The sequence below is a fragment of the Nicotiana tabacum genome, chromosome 3 (assembly GCF_000715075.1).
Source record: "Nicotiana tabacum cultivar K326 chromosome 3, ASM71507v2, whole genome shotgun sequence".
Lineage (NCBI taxonomy): Eukaryota > Viridiplantae > Streptophyta > Magnoliopsida > Solanales > Solanaceae > Nicotiana > Nicotiana tabacum.
This window is the reverse complement of record NC_134082.1, coordinates 82,010,425-82,033,284: the sequence shown is the minus strand read 5'-3', so window position 1 is coordinate 82,033,284 and position 22,860 is coordinate 82,010,425. Positions and strand designations below refer to the sequence as shown.

Here is a 22,860-nt window from a genome sequence, read left to right as displayed (position 1 = left end):
TTATATTGGTGCTAATTACCCCATCCTCTATAAGGTATAAGTTATCCCGGTGTTAAAATTAACACCGGAAAAACTTATACCTGGTTTGCTAACCAAACAGAATATTAAGGTGGTATTAAATTTGTATACCACCTCTATACCTTCTTATACCTTATACCAAACGACCCCTAAAGGTGTTGGGAGTATCATCTTGGAAGTAAGTATTTTTCTTTTTTTTCTTTTTTTTTTTAAAAATAAACTTTTTAAGAATATTTTAAATTATGAACCATATTTTCTTATTGTATTTTTCATATACTTTTTGCATATGTATTCTTTTTTAAAATACTTAAGAATTAAAACTTAAGTTCATATTGATTCCAAAATTTGAAATTTTATTTGTAAATTATTTTAATAAGAAGATTTATCATGTGCACCGAGTCTGAATATTTTCTCTATCAGAATATGGGGATTAATTTTATCAAATATCATTAAATTTACTTTTGTAATACTAAATTATAAATTTATTTTTTGTAAAAGTAAAGTCACTAAACTAATTGTCTGTAACACTAAAGTCACAAAACTAATTTCTATTAATAATATAAGTCACTACATTATGTGTTAATTGTCTAAAAAATACAAATCATTGGAAAATAAAATATTTGGCACTAGAAAATAACATATTATCGCCACATCATCATTTTGCCACTGTATCCATGCCACATGGGAAATTTTTTTATCACAAAACTCCACCATTTTATAATCTATATTTTTAACATAAACAACTAAAAAAGCATAAAAATTATAAAGAAACGAAAAGGAAAAAGCGCTTCCAGATTAGTGAACGATTCTTGGCTATCGATGTTGACGAGAAGCATGCTTTGATAGCTCTTATAATTCATTGCATAATTACACTCGTAGAAGCGATTTTCAACCTCGTTCCAATTGATTTTCCAAAATGTCAAAAGTTGAGGATTTGTGAAATTATTTAGCTAGCATTTGGACATAGATTTGGTTGAAGTTTAAAAAATGAGTTTTTAAAGACGACATGAAAAATAAATTTTGAAAGTTGAAATTGTGTCTTGTATACAGTTAAAACCGGGGCTAATGAGTATCCCAATTTTCCGATGGGTCAAACGAAGCAAGGACATAACTACATGGAATCAGAACCAAAGCTGGGAACTTCTCGTACTAAGGATCGAACGGGATGCTCGCCACCACACCCAATAAGACAACACCTCCCGAGTCCGGTATGAGCTCCAAGACATCATAAAGCACTACAAACGGTGGCACGCGACTAACAGAGGGTCGTGATATCCAGACCCAACCGGATATTACAGCGCGGATCCCGTTCGATGTCGGTAGCGTATCAGTAATTGATGTACAAATCCTTCTTTTTATTAGAATTGTACTAGGAGTAAAACTCTCCTACTATATAAAGGGGAAGTTTATTATTCAATAAAGAGACTGTAACACACATATCAAGGTAATACAAACTTGTTTCTCTACTTTCCAGTAATTGAAAAGTTCTTATTTTAATTATAGTTCTTCACACGCATTTGGCTCTGAATCGAGGGTCCGATCGAGGGCAGAATTATTGTTAAGCTTCAAATCTAAGTTCGGACTCAACTTCATAACTGGTTTGGTTATCCATAGTACCTTTAATGTATTTATCTAACATTCCTGATCATTTGTGTTGAATCAATCCACATATCTTTAAAACCACTTATAAATTCAATTGTTATCCATTTTTAAGGGGTAAACAGTTTGGCGCCCACCGTGGGATAAGGATAATAGTGGTGGTTTGATACGAATTTCCTTAACACACTATATTTTACGATTGTTCTTTTAAAGTTTTAATTTCAGGTTAGCTTAAAAATCATTTTAGCTAAAAATTCATGTTGGGTCGAATTCGAACAAATCTATCGATAATTTGTAAGAAACTCTTTATCTATTTTTAGAAAATTAGAAGACAAGAACAAAAGACAAAGAAATGAAGAAAAATAATAAAGTTTATTATGATACATATCTTTCTCATGTAGGAGATGAATAAGTCTATTTATTTAGTTCTACAATTCTACATTCTTTGCACTTGTTATACCTACTCAGTTAGATTTAGATATAGATTTAGATATAGATACTTAGATATATATTAAGAATTTCAAAATTTTCAAATTCTATTAATAATAAATATTAGTATCTAATTTCTAATTTCTAATTTCTAATTATTAATTAGTAATTAGAATTCAAATTCTTAATTAAATTATAATTATTACAAGATATCTTTATTTATATAATAACATAATAACAAAATGTCAAACTCTCAGTCTGCTTACTTGAACGTTGAGGCCGAGTCTGGCCATCATGGCGAAAACAACAACCTAGTGCCTAGTAATGAGGTACCCCCTGTTGATCCCAATCCCAATGGAGTCCCAGCTATCGATCCAATCGACACCAATTCATAGGTTGTTATTGACGCCCGCCTAGCGACCCCGAAAATAGCATTCGCGGAGGCCCACGAGCAATGGTTCGAGAAACACCCGAGGGATAAGGTGATGGAATAAGCATGCGGCTAATTTTCGAAATATTGTAGGCTCAGCAAACGGAGTGATAGTGCAACTACATAATCAATGCCATCCTCCTGGTAGGGTGTAGACGTGTAGTTTTTGACCCTCCCCAAGATTTTTTCATATTTTAGCATGTAAATATTTAATTTAAGCCTAATATAGCTATTTCAACTCATTTTAACTCTTTATTTTATTTTCTTACAAGAAAAATAAAAATTACAAACAAGTATTTTAGTTTATGTACTTTTCATAAAAAAATAATTTTAAAAAAATAGTACCTTATTTTTATCTTTATATAATTTCGAAAACACAAAAATAGTTTATATTTAGTTTAATTAATTAGGATTAGCTTTAGTATTGTGCAATATTTCTATCTTATTTTAAAATGCATTATGTAGTATTTCAGATTATGAAAAAATACAAAAAAAATATATATATTGCATCTGCATTTTGGATTTTATTTTACATTTTTAGATTAATTAAGTAAGTTGTTGTTGAAAAAATATAAAAAGATCATAAAAAATAGTCATGTTACATTTTACTCTTTAATTTTCAAATTTTGGCAATTTTCTTTTAATTTGGTTTTTAATTAGTTGTAATAATTATTAGGGTTAATTAATTTAATTGTCTAAGATAATTTGGGGATAGAAATTAATTTAGGTTTTATTTAAAAAAAATGAAAAAAGAGTCTTACCTAACTAATTAGGAAGCTTCTATATTGGTAGGGTAAAACTAACACTAATGAAAATTAAATAATAACACTAACTAGTGGATAATTAAAGAAGTTAAAAGTATAATTTGTAATGGAAGATGCACTAATTTGATGCCTATTTAGAGATTAGAGAGCTGGAGAAAGAGGGGGAGGGGGAAGTATAAAAGATAGAGAGGAAAAAAGAGATGGCGAGTTTCGAGGTTTTGCTTACAAAAACCTCACGGAGAACAAACTTGGACTCCGGTCAATTCAAGAGTTGATCCCCCAAACCTGGACACAAAGACTTGGGACACCATTAATTATCCCAAGTGGCGAATCTGAATTTTAAGCTCTAGATGTAGAATTTTTAGGAGGAAGAAGACCTTTTTTTCGTTGGCTGTCCGTGTATATCCAGTGTATATCGAGAGTATCTCTAGTGTATATAGACTGTATACTGACTGTATATTGAGTGTATACCCCCTGTCTGCGTTAAGAAGAAGCCATCTCTTTTTTCCTCTCTATCTTTTGAACTTCCCCCTCCCCTCTTTCTCCAGCTCTCTAATCTCTAAATAGGCATCAAATTAGTGCATCTTCCATTACAAATTATACTTTTAACTTCTTTAATTATCCACTAGTTAGTGTTATTATTTAATTTTCATTAGTGTTAGTTTTACCCTACCAATATAGAAACTTCCTAATTAGTTAGGTAAGACTCTTTTTTCATTTTTTTAAAATAAAACCTAAATTAATTTCTATCCCCAAATTATCTTAGACAATTAAATTAATTAACCCTAATAATTATTACAACTAATTAAAAATCAAATTAAAAGAAAATTGCCAAAATTTGAAAATTAAAGAGTAAAATGTAACATGACTATTTTTTATGATCTTTTTCTATTTTTTCAACAACACTTACTTAATTAATCTAAAAATGTAAAATAAAATCCAAAATGCAGATGCAATATATATATATATTTTTTGTATTTTTTCATAATCTGAAATATTACATAATGCATTTTAAAATAAGATAGAAATATTGCACAATACCAAAGTTAATCCTAATTAATTAAACTAAATATAAACTATTTTTGTGTTTTCGAAATTATATAAAGATAAAAATAAGGTACTATTTTTTTAAAATTATTTTTTATGAAAAGTACATAAACTAAAATACTTGTTTGTAATTTTTATTTTTCTTGTAAGAAAATAAAATAAAAGAGTTAAAATGAGTTGAAATAGCTATATTAGGCCTAAATTAGATATTTACACGCTAAAATATGAAAAAATCTTGGGGAAGGTCAAAAACTACACGTCTACAGCTGCCCCTCTTTGACTGGAAACACGAAGAGTTTTCTGACAAAGAACGACTAGACATGTTTTGACCCGACTCTTATTCGGAGAGACTAAAACTAAAGGAAAGGGAGAGATTGTGACCGAGCCCGGGTATCTGAGCTGCCTACATATCTTTGGCTATAAAGGAATCAGGTCACGTGTAGTTCAGAAGTGAGTAAGGTGATGGAGTATACTGAGGTGAAGAGCCGATCGATGTTCCGTTCCGTTGAGGTTCCGGTCTGCGGTCCTGTTATTCCATCAAAATCAAAAACATGAAAAAGACTAACTAAGCCTATGAGCTACTAGTTACAAGATTTCTATCTATTAGTCTTCTGAAGCTTGATCTTGAGTCTTGGTTGATGCTTCATGCGGACTCTGATCTGAATCTTGATGTTTGTTAACTACAGGTGTTGGTTCAATCTTCTTCAGCTTTTTCATATCAGGACGGGACATGCAGAGCTCGTGACTTCAATTATGTCTTGAACAGACCACATCTTTTCTCCACTTCTGCACTTTGGATTCATTTTTTTTTTATTATTTTTTTTTTATTGTGACTAGCTTTTGTTGATCATTGTTGTCTTCCTCTCGATTTCTGAACTTGAATTTATGCTGGGAATTTTTGTAGTAACCCTCCGCTCTCTGGGAGTGCTCCTGACTTTAACAACTTAAAAAGTAACGCCTCCGTTCTACGGGTGGGCTCCCGAATGCAGCAACCTAAAAGTAACACCTCTGTTCTACGGGCGGGCTCCCGACTGCAACAACTTTAAAAAAGTAACGCCTCCATTCTACGGGCGGGCTCCCGACTTCATCAACTTAAAATTTAACAACCTCCATTCTACAGGCGGGCTCCTGACTTCATCAACTTAAAATTTAACAACCTCCATTCTACAGGCGGGCTCCTGACTTCTTCGACTTAAAATTATAACAACCTCCGTTCTACAGGCGGGCTCCTGACTTCATCAACTTAAAATTTAACAACCTCCATTCTACAGGCGGGCTCCTAACTTCATCAACTTAAAATTTAACAACCTCCATTCTACAGGCGGGCTCCTGACTTCTTCAACTTAAAATTTAACAACCTCCATTCTACATGAGGTCTCCTGACTTCTTCGACTTAAAAATAACAACCTCCGTTCTACAGGCGGGCTCTTGACTTCTTCAACTTTTAAAATAAACAACCTCCGTTCTACAGGCGGGCTCCTGACTCCAACTTAAAATTTAACAACCTCCATTCTATAGGCGGGCTCCTGGCTTCTTCGACTTAAAATTATAACAACCTCCGTTCTACAGGCGGGCTCCTGACTTCATCAACTTAAAATTTAACAAGCTCCATTCTACAGGCGGGCTCCTGACTTCTTCGACTTAAAATTATAACAACCTCTTTTCTACAGGCGGACTCCTGACTTCTTCGACTTAAAATTATAACAACCTCCGTTCTACAGGCGGGCTCCTGACTTCTCCAACTTAAAATATAACAACCTCCGTTCTACAGGCGGGCTCCTGACTTCTTCGACTTAAAATTATAACAACCTCCGTTCTACAGGCGGGCTCCTGACTTCATCAACTTAAAATTTAACAACCTCCATTCTACAGGCGGGCTCCTGACTTCATCAACTTAAAATTTAACAACCTCCATTCTACAGGCGGGCTCCTGACTTCTTCGACTTAAAATTATAACAACCTCCGTTCTACAGGCGGGCTCCTGACTTCATCAACTTAAAATTTAACAACCTCCATTCTCCAGGCGGGCTCCTGACTCCAACTTAAAATTTAACAACCTCCATTCTATAGGCGGGCTCCTGACTCCAACTTAAAATTTAACAACCTCCATTCTACAGGCGGGCTCCTGACTTCATCAGCAATTACTTCCCTCAAACTGGTGTATTCACTTCTCTGAAACCTGCCGGGGATAACACTGCTGAGGAATTATCTTCCTTCTTTAAGACTAGTTACTTTCCTCCTTTTAACAATGGTGGAGATGATACTGATTCAAAGACCACTACCCTTAAAACTTGGGTTATCTTGCTTCTTCCAAGATTGCTTTCTTTAAAACTTGTATTGCCTTCTCCCGTAAACTGTTGGGGATTCCACTTCCTTCAAAACTTGTGTTATCTTCCATCTTCCCCAAGTGGGTATCTGATTTCAAGAAAATTTTCGCAATGAGAGAAAATTTTCTGCCCTAGTTTGATAATCTTCTTTGTGGCCATGTCTTCCCGCTGTCAATAACATTTCCTTTCCCTGCTTCAAATCAAAGAAAAATTTGTTAGTTTAAAACGTGGTGAGTGGTCGTGTCACTCCTGTTGGGGATGGTTTTTCCCTTTTTCCTTTCCCTGCTTTGCGTTTTATTACAAAACTTGTTGGGGATGATATTCCTGCCGGGGATGGTTTTTCTTTTCTCTTCCTTCCCCGCTCAGTGTTGTCCGATCATCACGTAACTTGGTCGATAATCTGTCGGAGTTGTTCCTGCATCTCGCAAATCTGCTGGGGATCCTCTTGGAATTTGATCTATAACTTTTCAAATGTTGTTTTTTCTGTTTTTCTCCAACTTCCCCTGGAAATTTGGTCCTCTTGGAATCTAGACCCATTCATCATTTGGTCTTGCGACAAACTTCTTTTCGCTTTGTCGCCTTATCTTTGGCCTGTCCTATTTGCATTTTGCTTTGCACCGTTTTGACAACTGGTAGTAAGCTCTGAAAAATCTTTCTCAAAACAAACTGTTGGAGGAAAACTTCTTAAAACAAAAGAAATGAAAAGTGATGATTTCAAAAGATGGAAAAAGAAGAAGTCTTTCCGAACGAATGCTGGGGAGAAGAAAAGGAAAAGGACTTATCTGAATGATATAACCGATCCCAACGATCATGTCGTGCATTCCGGATTAATCAACCCAGTCTATTTGTATCAATCAATCTTTCTGGTGGCCTCATTTCGCTGGGGGATATGCAGGCGCCGAACTCTTTTTTCCAAATCAACACTTTTGCATTGCTTGATGCCTCGACGGATCCTTTCCGCCAATCTTATCTTGTCGCCTCATAGTGCCCTTCGAAGGGTTTTCACTAATAAGACTCTCTCATTTCTCTCAACTCCCGTCGCCTTCTGGTGCCTATGAAGGTTTTCACCATAAGACTCTCTCATTTTGTTTCTCTCAGCTTTCGTCGCCTTACGGTGCCTGTGAAGGTTTTCACCATAAGACTCTCTTATTTTATTTTCTCTTTCTCAGCTGGGGATTGGAGTGTTACCGATAAGATTCTCTCTACTGGGGATTCCTTTGGCTATCAATTCCGTCGGCTCATAATCCTCTTTCAGTCGGGGATCAGTGTGTTATTCTCGGCTTTCATTTGCCTGCTCGGCATCTCTCAGATACTGATCGGGAGGTCTCTAGAAAGCGTGTCCCAAGTCTTTGTGTGTGGGTCTTTGGGAACCGAAAGTTTCACTGGATACCAAATCCATCTAGGAATTGCCACCGCCGAAGAACAAAACAGAAGTAATGAGTCTGTTGGGAAGGTTGAATTATATCAGCAGGTTCATCGCTCAACTCACGGCGACTTGTGAACCCATTTTTCGGCTACTGAAGAAAGATGATGCGGTAGAATGGACGGCAGAATGTCAAGAAGCCTTCGACCAAATCAAGGGGTATCTATCAAACCCACCTGTGTTGGTCCCACCTGAACCAGGAAGACCGTTGATTCTCCATCTAACGGTACTGGAGAATTCATTTGGTTGCGTACTGGGGCAACATAATATCACAGGAAGGAAGGAGCAAGCCATCTATTATCTCAGTAAGAAGTTTACGGTCAGCTGCGATCCTGGGAAGTGGAAGGTCCTCGCCTTCAGAAATTTTATCCACTGAAACTGCGTCGAAAACCTGGTACATAGGGTCGAGCCCGAACGGTCCCGGGAGAGTACCCAAAGATATGAGCAAAACCCGGGAGGTCGGACGAAGTTGATCCCGGGGCCAACCCCAAAATAATAAAAAGGCTTGAGGAATTGACGAAGCGGGTGGAATCAGGGGAGAAGAAAATTAAGGCTAACGATAAAAAAGTGGAGACTAATAACTCCAGAGTCGATCAAATCAAGGGAGGATTCTAAGAAGTTTATCCAAAAGTCTTTCCCTCGGAGCGCTGCACCGAAGCCGATATCGAAGAGATTTCGTATGCCCAACATTCCAAAATTCAACGGAACGACAGATCTCAACGAGCATGTGACCTCCTACACATGCGTCATTAAGGGAAACGACTTGGAAGATGACGAAATCGAGTCGGTTTTGTTAAAGAAGTTTGGGGAAACTCTGTCAAAAGGAGCAATGATATGGTATCACAACTTACTCCCAAATTTTATCGATTCGTTTGCTATGCTTGCATATGCTTTTGTGAAGGCTCATGAAGGGGTCATCAAGGTCGAGACTAGGAAATCAGACCTTTTCAAAGAAAAACAAAGAGATAACGAAATACTCAGGGAATTCGTATCGAGTTTTCAGATGGAACGAATAGATCTATCCCCAGTTGCTAATGATTGGACCGTTCAAGCATTCACTCAAGGACTTAACCTTCGAAGCTCCTTGGCGTCGCTGCAGCTAAAATAAAATTTGGTGGAGTATCCGACGGTAACTTGGACCGACGTCTGTTGACGACCAATTGACCTTTTCATGATATTCAATCAACACCAGAATCTTCGGCATCTCAACAGCCTCTACCAAAGCAACCCAAGATTGGTTAACACAGGATTAGATATGATACATATTTTTTTGCTCTCTAATTGGCCAGCCTCGAACATCAATCTTCTGTCACCTTATGAACTTTCTTTTGTGTGTATATCATCTCACAGCTGTACATGTTTAGTTCCTCCATTTTGGGCCTTTTTTGGGTAGAGAAGTGAGCTCTATAGAAAAAGTTGGGAAATTCACATGATTGCCTATTTGTTACGTATATGTTTCTTTTGTAACAAACCTGGGATATTGAAATTTGACGCTATGATATTGCCTTCTTAGCAACCAAATCTTGTTGTTAACTTCTTCCTTTTTTTTCTTTTTTTTCTTCGTGCATTTGTTTGTTTGGTTTACTCTTAGGCTGGTCTTTTTTGACTTTCACCACCAAGAGCAGAGTATAGTCTAGTGATTCTGGTGGAGTTTTTCACATTATAAGTTTGAACTGAATTCTTATTGTTTGTTTTTTTTCCTTTTTTCCGCATCTTCCAATGTAATAGAAGTAGAGAATCAGGAAGAAGAATAACAAATTTCTGTCTTGTTGCCCCCAAACTGTCAACAAGCAATAACCACATTTCCCCTTCCCTGGTTCTTTCTCTCCATTGAAGAAAATTGGAGAAAGAACACTAGCTGCCAACAAGAACATTCCCAGCTATAGTTTGCCGAAAAACTTCAACACCAAGAACATCAGCAATCATCTCTTCAATGTCCTGGTAAAAATAAAAAGCTAATATAAGCATAATTTAAAAAATACTAAGTTTGGTAGAAGAAAAGATGGAACTTGATGAATTCCGGCCTTCACGGCGGTTTTGTGCTTGTGTTTTCCTCTAAAAAATGTCCTCCTCCCTCCAAAATAGGTTTGAACTCCTTTTATACAAGTTGGGACCGTATAGAACCGAAAAATAATCTTGTCCCGAATGAAGTAGGAAAACCCCGCACCGAGCGTCCAGGCCAGCGTCGCGCTGGACCTGACGCAGAAACCAGTAACGTTTTTTTGCCTAACTTTTAATTTGCTTTCTAACAATTGACTCAATGTGCTGCTTCACGTTTTGCTCCTCCAAGTAATCAATCCACAGTTTATTATTATTTTTTTTTTTGTTTTCACCTTTGTTTCTTTTTTTGTTTTGTTTCATCTCATTATTATGCCATAATTTTCCAATCATTAGATATTTATGAGCTAATTATTGCAGTGTAGAAAATACACTTCAAAATATTTATTTTGCTCCCAATTTCATTTCCAAAGTACCTACACATAAAATAAACTCAATTAAGCACATATATAGTGCAATTTAACATTAAAGCACCAATATGCAAGACAAATAGTCCACTAAAAATATATAATTATAGTCAAACATCACTACCCCACACTTAAACTCTTGCTCGTCCTCGAGTAAACCAATAATTCACACTATTCTTGGGCGCTTTATATTTATACATTTGAAGCACAGTACACCAATGACAATGGTTGAAGCAACAATTAAATTCTAGCATATGCAATCACATACACTTCCCTTTACATATACTATTCTTCAAAATTATTTACACCAAAGACAACATGCTCATAATAATCCTATCCTCAAAAACCGACTCAATGTCACAATACACTCATGGCTTGAATATCCAACATCATAGAGAAGTCTAATAACGTTAAAGGTCCCTCATGAAACCATGTGCCCTCAACACAAAAGCAAAAGAATAAGTAGAATCCACACATTCAAATCAAATGCTCAAGTTTATTTTAAGGACTCACATATATCAAAGGAAATCGCTCGCTCTCCCAAAGAAGTCACATGCATGCACTTGGTACCATAGGCTTGCCCATAATGTAAATCTCTACTAATGTAGAATCACTCGATCTAAAATCAATTAGGACTTTTTCGTGGTTGTAATATGGGCTAAAGAATGGGTAGGATATATTTAGGAATAGTGACTCAACCTCCTAAGCACTTTAACACATCACATGATAACTTAAGCGCAAATTCCTCAATCCACTTTAATTTCATAACTATAATCACCCCCAACAATGTTCCCTCTTTCTTTAAGCACTACTTCAATTTATACCCCACTAGTAAGAACAAGACAACAACTTATTCACCTATATTTTTCCTTCCTTTTTTTTTCTTCAAATTTTTCTTTTTTTTTCTTTTCAATTCCCGCTAGTGGTGTGTATTATTTTACAAAATAAGTATACCCTTCTTTCTTTCCTTGGTTCCACTCAAAAGCCACCCGACACTTAGTCCCTTCTTACTTTTTTTACCGCTCATTTCACAATTAACGTGTTTTAAAAGGTAAAAGGATAAAAAATATCAATTAAGAACAAAAGGGATATATGCTTGTAACATGGAGATGGCATGTCATTTTCAAATGATGAAAGTTATTTAAATTTGTTTTATAACTTTAGAGTTACAAAAAATAAGTTTGAGGATCATGAATGAATTTAACCCCATAGTATCGTTGTTGTACTCGTTGTCTCATTTCCAAAGGTATCAATTCCTCTCAGATAAGGTCCGTGGAGAATCTTAAGACCTTGGAATGAAATCGTACTTGGTTCAGTATGATATCTGCTGCTGCACGTAAAGGAGTGGCCAAGAATTCATCTATCAGATTTTAAATGAGTATGCCTTTACTCTTTCTACCAATACACTAACAAACTGATAAAGTATTGTTTGTTGGATATGTTCAAAGATCTTTACCATAACATTGATGGGTTTTGGGGGGGGGGGGGGGATTTTTTATCAACTTTCTTGCAGCATGATTTACACAATATCTCATGTTAATTTGTAACGTGTCCTCCCATTTTTCCTCCGATATTTAACACCAAAATTAGAGGTTGTTGGACGCAATTTTGAAAAAACAACGTCTTGAAATAGTAGTTGAAATTGATAGAAATTTTTTGCATCATAGTTAGGTATTTTAATCGTTGATATTTGGAAAAGTGATACTGATTCATAACAAGGATAGAAGCGTAGCAAATAATTTAAGGGGTCGTTCTGATCTCCAATAAAATCCAGCATAATTATAACAACATTAGGTTACTAATTTTCTTTTGTATCATTAATAATACATATATAAGTTATATCTATGGTGCTATTTGAATCTATGTATAATATTAGGAAAGAATGTAGAAAAAGAGTGAAGCAGTAGTAATGCATGGATTGATGACAAAATTATCTCCAATAGCAAAGAAACTTCTATTTTGTTTAATAAACACATATTTTAATTATACATTGTACTACAGTAATTATTAACACATCAAATAAGAAAAAAGTTGCAACATCCATTGTTGAAGAAGAGAAGAGAAAGCGGAATAAAGAAGGGAGAAAAAAGATACAGAATGGGGAGAGAAGGGAACCTAAAGCAAGAGAGATGAGATACTTTCAGCAGCAGAAAATATGATGAAATTGAACAATAGTCTGGATATACTAACCCGTTCAACAACATAAACATCACCTAGCTAGCACAAACTCCTTCCAACCAAAACTCAACTTAGCGTTTTCTAGAGGGTCACGTGATTGACGAGCTTTGTTCACGCTTCATGGGTAACTCATGAAGCCGCGTATGTCCTAATTGTTTAGAATACACTTCGATACTGCTTATAATAATCCAACAAAAGCAATCCTCGTGATAGTTTTATCCAAGATAATCAAACTAGATTCTGTAATCATATTCGACTTTGAGCTAATTTAGGTCTTTGCTCAGTATATCTGCATACAGAAGCTCCCAGGAGAATGGGTGGAAAAGTGTATGAACAAAAGAAACCAATAATTTATTTGAGAACTATCTCATGTAAAGGACCAATTGTGTTAGATGCTTCCATGTGTTATGCTGTAGATGGGAACATCCATTTATCAAAGCCTCGGGTTACAAAGGAAGTAGTCCAAAATCTCAGATCAGGACACTTTCTTGCAGAGACAAGTTAACTATGGAACTGTTGCTATTTCCTTCAAAGAGTTTGATCTTTAGTTCTCTGAGATTTGAGTTTATTGAGTCTGTTGGGGACAACGAAAAGTCGTGAGCGCTATATTTGCACTGCTCAAGGAACATCACTGGCATTCCAATAAATTTATGTTCCTACTCGGCTCCTTCATTCTCCTCATGAGTTGTGACCGTGAATAGATTTCACAAACAAGACACTTTATGTACAACTAGGTATCTTTCGTATTACATCCAAAATGAGTTTGCTTGTCTTCATCAATGCAGTTCAGGATCAAGTCGACCATACATATGTTTATTTAGAATCCAAAATGTTGAAATCATCAAAGTCAACCATTAGAAAGGTTCTTTAATTTCTGGAATCAACGTCTAGGTGCCCGTGGGTTAGGGTTTTGAGCCCTACTTCGGACATTAATATCCAAAACAAAATACATAAAGGAGGGGATACATGTTGCCTAACTCCTTATAACATTGGTCATAATATACTCAACTCTAAACAAGAAGTCATGAGGAAAAAGAAATATACAAGAAGTTAATACGTATTACAAAATAAGAAACTTAAGGTTTTACATGCTTCGGGTGAAAGATATTGCTTTAATTTATGTTGGGAGGAATACTCCCCTTTGCAAAAAGCAGAAAAACAAAAGGCAAATTGATCAAGTATACACTGAAGTCAGAATCTTAAACAAGTGGGACCATCTCACACACCTTCGACTGCAGGAAATATGTAGACATTGAATAAAAGTTTGGTTCTACTAACCTGTTCGAAGACACAAACATCACCTATTTTTATGCTATTGTCCTGCACAAACTTCTTCCAACCTGAATTCAACCTACCATTTTTTGTTCCAACAGTGCAATTCAAAGCCCATGATCTCTTGTTTGGAACTTGAAGCACCACATCGCTATATCTAGTGGGGAAAAATTTACTAGCAATCACCCGTGATATGGTCTGTAAAATGAATGATACTTCATCATTTAGACCAAAAGATTCATCATTTAATAGTGTCTTTGTCACAGATTAGCATTTTTTGGACATAAAAGGATGAAAACTCACTAGATCTTCATTGAGTAAGTATCTTACCAATGAAGGGCCAGAAACATATGATGGCTGCATAGGATATATGAAGAATGGATTTTCAGATGTAAAAGCTTTTGCTCTTTGATAGGCTGGAGAACATGGAACTGAAGCCTCAGCGTTGATAGACTCGTTTGTACTATCAGAAACCCCTGGAAATATGGTGACATCTATCAATAAGAGCTTAGTGTCTTTAATCACTTCGAGGACACAAACATCACCAGATTTTAACTTATTGTCCAGCACGAATGCCTTCCATCCACAAGTAATTTTAGCATTTCCCGTTCGTAAAGTGCATTTGACAGTCCAAAATCCACTTCCTGGAACACGAAGCACTAACTTGCCACGGTTCTGCATGAAATACTTCCGAGCAAATTTCAACGGTATGGACTGCCAAAAAAAATCAATTATAAATTGAGTTTAAAGTTGTGCATATGTATGGAATGAATAAAAACAGATCACATATCGAGCATTCCACAAAGTTTGAAAGCTCACCAGATTGTGTGGTCTCGTGACATAAGATGGATGCATAAAAGATATAATGAATGGGTTCTTAGATTTAAAAGCTTTTGCTCTTTGGTAGTTTTCAGCTCTCTCTTCGTCCCTCTCTGTGTCGCTCTTACTGGTAATAATGTTGGATTGTTGCTCCTGCTCCCTACAGCCTTCGCTTCTTTCTTGAAACAGATATCCAAAAGAAAAGTATTACTACCAAATTATAATGTAACACAATGACTGATATCATTCTGTTCATAGCTAATAAACCAGATTATAAGATGCATTCTTACCTAGTGAAACTACATTTCCTTGAGACTCTTCTTCCTCGATTACTTTAGTTTGAACGTTAACTGGAATATCATCCTCTGATTCCCTTTCTTGTCTTTTTCTTTTTCTCTCCTGGCCTAAGGGACCATGGCTCAGATTTTCAACAGAGTGCTCAACCACATCCGAAATATCTATGGAATCATCCGACTCAATCTCTTTTGTTGGATATTCAATTTCTGACGCACTCAAATCAAATACAGTGACATTAAAATGGGAACGAGCATTGTATCCGAACATCAAAAAGTGGCCGCAGCTTATTGAATAGAAGTCACTGAAATCTTGCCATCCAATGCCTAGACAAATTTGGCCTTCAGAATGAACAACTTCAACCTCCCATACTTCTCCACTGGGAACCTCAAGATACACAGGGTTAAGCATGTTCTTGCAATATCTGCTCGCAAAGTCTTCTGGAATCCTCTGCGCGGAAAGGAAATATGCACTCAGTTTCATACATCTCTGAATCAAGACAGTGGCAGATCTGTATAATTGGCAATACATGCCTGCGCACTCAGTATTTGGTTCGACATATGTTAGATAGTTCCACGTGTTAAGAGAATAAATTGTTGGTCTCCACAATTTTCAGCTCATGAGCTATCTTTAGCAGAATTAGGCCAAAGGTCCCTTATTTTTTACATGGTATCGGATTAAAACCCATCCTTTATACTTGGTATATCAAGCTCCAAATGATTAGCATTAGGTGAGCAAGGAATGTTACAGATTGTTCCACATTGATTGGGGAATGGGTCTTTTTCTTCTTACATAATCTTGGAAAATCCTCACTTCATGAGCTACTCTTTGAGGTGAGTTAGAAACCCCACCCCGCCTCCCCAACACACACACACACACATATAATGTTCGACTTAAAGCCACTGTTAATAACGAGGGATGGTACAGTTCCAGTAACAAGAAAATCTGAATCAGTCCATGAATCAAGATTGAAAACAGCAGAATGAAAAGAAACTAAAGGAGGAACAAAGTACTGACCAGACGGCTGCATTCATGTTGGGATAATATAATCTTGAAGAACTTGGGTTGAGTAATGTTAGTAGAAGATTTCCAATGGGAAGAGCCTTCACCATTTTGCAATTGGGGCTTAGCTGCCATGACTGATCTAATTTGGAAGTTGGTACTATGTGATAGTAGAGCAACAGAGTTAATGGAGTAGAGTGGGAGGCAAATAATTATTTTATGACCATTGATTTGATAGATTAACCAGGAATCGAGGAGAAAAATAAATGAATGCTATATGTGAAGTGAATGGATGTTGAATCTATTACTTAATGGTTCTCAATTTCGTACCATGCTAAAGTCTTGAGTATTGCTGCATATGAACTTCCCACCAAATGTTACTATAGCCTGTGTTGAACTGCCGAAGAGGTAAAATTTGCAGATCTGATCACTTGATTGGCCAAATTTGTACATTTATACAAAGTCTGTGTTAAAAGCGATTCAACGCATTTATTTCATGCTATTGATGTATTGAATGCTTGGTGTTTGATTAGGAGGTTTTAGGCTTCCATGGCTTTTTACAATGTTGAAATTAAGAAAGTGTTATTGATTAGCATGAATATGCTCCTTGAGATTTATTCTGAGTGGCTATATTTGTAAGAGTAGCCTTGTGGTTATTTCTGTAAATTTAGTTTTACTAATAAGTGGTCATGGCTAAAAACTCAAAATTGACTGTTTTATAAAGAATAATTGTGGCCATTTTAAGTAACAAAGTAATTACGGGTTATGGCTGCTAAAATAAAGTGGCTACGACTGCAAATCATGATAAAGGGCCAAGGCTATAATATAAATGGTAAAAATAGCACGGGTTGACCAGTTTTCGGACTGGTCATTCAAAAATAGCCAGCGTTTGCCAAGTCATTGAAAAATAATCACTATTTTGCTGCAATAGAGACCGGTCCAGCATAATATACTGGAGTTCGGTGCACCTGTGTATGAACTTCCAGTATATTATGCTGGAACTCCAACACACGGAAAGTTCCAGCATCATATACTGGAGATTTGAGCACTTGTGTATGAACTTCCAGCATATTATACTGGACCGGTATGCTTTGCTGGAACTCCAGTATATTATGCTGGAATTCTAGTGTACTTATGCTGGAACTCCATCATATTATGTTGGAGTTCAAGTATACTTATGCTAGAACTCCAGCATAATATACTTGCATATTTTCTCGGTTTTGAACAGTGTTTCCGCTCAGATTTATTTTTACATAAAAAGTGACTAAATTTCGATTACTTTTGAAAGCGTGCTATTTTTGAATGACCACTTATAAATCTGACTATTTTTTAATTTCTCCCTGTAAATGAGAGGGAAGGGGGCTGGACTTGCAAATAGGCCCTCTATTGTCCGCCTTTACATATTGGGTTTTAAGCCATAAAGCAACTTCAGCCCAACAGTGGGCCTTACATTCATCATTAGCTTTAAGTTAAATGGGCTATTTATGTTAAGGCCAATAGTCTTAACAATAAATCGTAAAAATTGCACGGGGCGTCCTATTTGGTCGCCCCCATTTAATCTATATTTATTTTTAAAAAAAGTTTTAATTTGTACCCACTTTTTAAATAACTTCAGTCCATTTTCTCCTCCTTCGTTTTCTTCTTCTTCTTCTTCTTCTTCTTCTTCTTCTTCTTCTTCTTCTTCTTCTTCTTCTTCTTCTTCTTCTTCTTCTTCTTCTGTTGTTGATGTTGCTATGAAACTTCAGTTTACGGGATGATTGTCATAAGTATGTTTATCAGATTATTTAAAAACAAATTATAAATAATTACGTAAGTTAGTAGACAATAATTTGTGAATATTTTCACGTAATTCTGTTCTTTTCACATTTATTGTTTCCAAAATTTATGATTTAGATATTGTTGATAATCTGATTATTTTATAGTAGTAATACACAATGAAAGAATAAGATGATTATTTATCTAGTATGTTAGAAAGTTTTTTCAAAAATTTCAGTTTATATAGTGCTGAAGTTTTTACAAATGAAATAAATAACTTCAGCATCTTCTGCTGAAGTTTTTGAAAAAGCTTTATAACAAAATTAATGAATCCAGGACAAAAAAACTTCAACTTATTTAGTGCTGAAGTTTTTACAAATGAACTAAATAATTTCATCATCTTCTGCTGAAGTTTTTGAAAAAGCTTATCCAGGACAAAAAAACTTCAGCTTATTTAGTGCTGAAGTTTTACAAATGAACTAAACAACTTCAGCATCTTCTGCTGAAGTTTTTGAAAAAGATTTATGACAAAAAAATGAATCCAGGACAAAAAAAAATTCAGCTATTTTAGTGCTGAAGTTTTTACAAATGAACTAAATAACTTCAACATCTTCTGCTGAAGTTTTTGAAAAAGTTTTATGACAAAACTAATGAATCCAGGACAAAAAAACTTTAGCTTTTAGTGCTGAAGTTTTTATAAATGAACTAAATAACTTCAGCATCTTATCCAGGACAAAAAAAAATTTAGCGTATTGCCTTTGCTACTTCAGGCCCATCTACTAAAATGTTGAAGTTTTGCGTAATTGCATTTGCTACTTCAGCCCCGTATGCTGAAGTTACGCGAAAATGTGGGTACACTTGTAATATTTTTTGCAAAGCGAGCACAAGTTAAAACATGATCCAAAAAGCGGGTATAGATGCAAATCCTTCCAATAAATCGGGGCATTTGCATCTACACCCAGTTTTGGGGCCTCCATTGAAGTTATACCCATTTGCACAAAAATTTACAAGCCTACACACTTTAGGATCAACTTCAGACTTATTGGGTCTGAAAGAAAAAAAAACATTAGTCTGAAGTGCAATGCATTCAAGTGTCACGATCCTAAACCCGAACCCGATCATGATGGCGCCTCTCGTAAATACAAGGCCAGCCAATTAAATCCAATTCACATTTTTAAACAGTTAATCAGTAATAAACAGCCTAAGCATGAGTAAATAAATCAAAGTCTAAGCAAAATATAGCATAATATACGGAATACGGCCCAAACACAGCTCGATATCGAGGTGTCACAAGTCACGAGCATCTAACACACAGAATACCCCAAAGTAACTATAGAGTTTAGTACAGAACTAAGAACATAAAGGAAATAGATAGGGAGGAGCTCCGGGCTACAAACGCCAACAGCTACCTAAATTCTCCTCGGATCCGCCTGAAGCTGGAAATGATCAGCACTCGGGAGCGGGACCAGCTACGTCTGAATCTGCATACAAGGTGCAAGGAGTAAAGTGAGTACTCCAACTCAGTGAGTAACAAATGTAAATAAAGAGTGAAAGCAAGAAATCACGTAAGGCACAAAGCATTCTATAATGAAGCACTAAAACCATTTTAAAATAGTAAAATAGTGAAAGATAGGTAAAATCCCTTAACTCAAATTTAACTTCATGAAAAGCCTTTTTCAACAATTAAACATGTAATTGGCAGTCAATTATGAAAAGTAAACACATAAAGATTCGCCCCTCGGACACAGTATCAACAAATCCGCCCCTCGGGCAACATCTCAGAACAATACCAGTCCCTCGGGATCAATCTCAGAACAGTACCAGCCTCTCGGGCTCAAATCTCAGATCACAATGGGTACCCGCGCTCACTGGGGGTGTGCAGACTCCTGCAGGGGCCCCTTACGGCCCAAGCGCAATAACAAGCCATCTCGTGACATCAAAACTAGGCTCTCTGCCTCAATCAATCAAGCCACCTCGTGGCGTACATATCTCAGGCCCTCGGCCTCAAATCAATATTACGGTTTCCTCACAGCATAGGCCCTCTACCTTACTCAGTCAAAAATCCTCACAAGCCACTCGGGCAACAGTAAAATAGTGTTTCTCAGCCCAAACATCATTTAACATATCATTTAAGTATTAAAAATGAGTAAACATGGCTGAGTTTTGAAAACAGTGAAAAATAACATGACTAAGTTCAAGTATAAAGTCAAAACAGTGAGGAAATATCGATAAAAAAACCCCAGAGGGTTCAAATAGTTAGCACGAAGCCCAAATATGGATTCAACCCAAATAATGATGATATCAAATAGTGTTCAATCAAATACGCGGTAAAATCATCAATCGGGACGGACCAAGTCACTATCCCCAATAGTGAACGACTCCACACTCGTCATCAAGTGTGTGCCTCACCTCAATATAGCACTACGATGTGCAAATCCGGAGTTTCAAACCCTCAGAACATCATTTACAATCATTACTCACCTCGAACCGGTCAAATCTCTAACTCACAACGCCTTTGCCTTTCGAATCGACCTCCATGTGCGTCGAATCTATCCAAAATCAGAATGAGGATGTCAAAATAGGCTAAGGGAACGAAGCCCAAGCGAAATTAATCAAAATATGACACAAATCCCGAAATTACCAAAACCCAACCCTTGGGCCCACATCTCGGAATTCGATAATTTATACATCAATAGATTCCTTATCTCTCCACGAGTTCATACATATCAAACGTTCTGAAATCCGACCTCAAATGGTCCTTTAAATCCTCAATCAAAGGTCTAAATTTCCAAGCCCTAGTTCTTCAATTTTTGGCTTACTTTCCATGATTTACTAGGTGGAATTCATATTAGAATCGAGTTTTAAGTCCAAGAATCTTACCTTCAAGTGATTCCCCTTGAATCCCTCTTCAATCCCCTTCAAAAAGCTCCAAAAAAGACCAACAATAGAAGAAATAAACCCCACATTTGCGGACAAGACGACCTTTTAAACCTTCTGCCCAGGCCTAAATTCCTTCTTCGTGAACACGGTCAAAGCCTCGCTTTCGCGAAACACAAATTAACTTTGACCAATTTTTCTCTTATGTGTTGCGACCAAACCCTCCCGAACGTGATGCTTTACCCAGACGGACCTTCGCAAATGCGTTCCATCCATCGCGAACGCGATGAGTTAGTTCCACTGAAGCTTAGCCTCTCATTTCCTTCTATGCGAACGCGATTACGCACCCGCGAACGTGATGCACCTCTGCCCAACCCTTCGCAATCGCGGAGACCTCATCGCGTACGCGAAGGATTAATTCCCACCGTCCTCGACTGACTCTTCGCGAACGCGAGGACCCTCTCGCGAACGCGAAGGTCACTTTTCTGCAACACTGACCTGCAATTTTCTGCAGGTTCCAACTTCATGAATTAACCCGATTGACCACCCGAAACTCACCCGAGGCCTCCGGGACCTCAACCAAAGGCACCAACATATTCCAAAACCTTATTCAAACTTGTATCAATGTTTGTTGATACCCAATTTTCCCTATATATATTTTTTATACTCAAAATACTTTCAAAATATTATGTGTATGTATATATAAGCATGCCCAAGTATTTTGGTATTTTTTCCAAAATTTTTAAAGATTTTCAAAACCAATTTATTGTCTATTTTAACAGTACAAAATTCAATAATTATTTCCGAAATTATCATTTTGGTGAATAATTTATTTACATCCTCATAGTTACACCAAAATATAATTAACTTGATTTTTGCATATTTTTACAAATTCATTTGATATTTTTTAAGCTAACAACAACAAAACAACAATAACTCAGTATAATCCCACTTAGTGTGGTCTGGGGAGGGTAGTGTGTACACAGACCTTACCCCTACCCTGAGGTAGAGAGGCTGTTTCCAAATAGACCCCCGACATCCTTCCCTCCAAGAACTTCCCACCTTGCTCTTGTGGAGACTCGAACTCACAACCTCTTGGTTGGAAGTGGAGGTTGCTTACCATCAGAGCAACCCCTCTTGTCAAGATACTTTTTAAGCTAAATTACATAAAATTGCAATTATGGCCTATATTACGATTAATAGCGTTTCGCAATCATAAAATCATTTCCAGCATTTTTAGATTAATGTTTATATAATATTAATTAGCTCAGTGCTTTTAATTTGTTTTTAAAATTATTTTTACTATTTTTTATAAATAAAAGGGGTAAAACTGGTTATTTAACATGTAGCCTCAGTTTATTTCAATTATGGCCCCATTACAATTCAATTTTAGCCTAAAAGTGACCCAATTTCAAACTCAAATTCGGATGACCCAATTCTTATTTTACCCGACCCCTTAACCCATTTTCAAACCCGTCCGGATTTTCTTTTAAATCCTGGCCGTTGATCATTTTGATCAACAGCCCCGATTCACCCTTTCCTTTTTTAATCCCCTAACCCCTCTAACCCAAACCCCATTTGCACAATGACGCCGCCTCTGAATCCCAAAACTCTCTCAAGATTCTCAAGGTCCTTCGGAACCCTAGCCTCCTCCTACCTTGTTCCACCGTGTTTTCACCGGAGTCCATGGCTTCTCAGGCCATGGACAACCTATAATCACCTCCTCCGGCTCTTGCATGCCTGATGCTCGAAGGGTCAAGGCCAGACCTCGAAGGTCTTCACTCAGACCTTCACCGATTCGAAGATTCCGACCATCTCCGGCCTTGCTCCAGCATACCATGGTGTTTTGAGCCTAATTCTGACCTCGCTGACTCAGATCGATGACCTTTTCAAAGCTTTTTCTAGGGTTCTTCTGAAACCCTAACCCGTCGAGGTTTCCTCGATTTTTCTTTGAGATCTATTGTGTATCTATGCTCTACTTGAGTGTTTAAATGATTTCCGTAACTTTTCTTTCAAAACTACTTTCCAAAGCCTCTTTTACCATCTAGGGTTTTCTGAAAATGCGTAAGTGTTTATCTGACTTTCTTCTCCTTTTCTTTTGTATGTATTTGCCTCTACTATGTTCTTATGTTTTCCTTCTACCATGTATGTACCTATACCG

General features: G+C 36.5%; 1 protein-coding gene across 1 annotated transcript; it reads right to left on the bottom strand.

Annotated features, from left to right (window-relative positions):
- Positions 1-13,671: 13,671 nt before the first annotated feature.
- Positions 13,672-16,423, bottom strand: LOC107796815 (B3 domain-containing transcription factor VRN1). The gene is made up of 5 exons (XM_075249578.1): positions 16,083-16,423; positions 15,062-15,515; positions 14,772-14,950; positions 14,283-14,666; positions 13,672-14,150 (listed from the first exon to the last, which is right to left on the bottom strand). Exons 1-5 carry the CDS (start codon positions 16,200-16,202, stop codon positions 13,899-13,901), a joined length of 1,389 nt encoding a protein of 462 aa, XP_075105679.1. The 5' UTR covers positions 16,203-16,423; the 3' UTR covers positions 13,672-13,898.
- Positions 16,424-22,860: the final 6,437 nt, after the last annotated feature.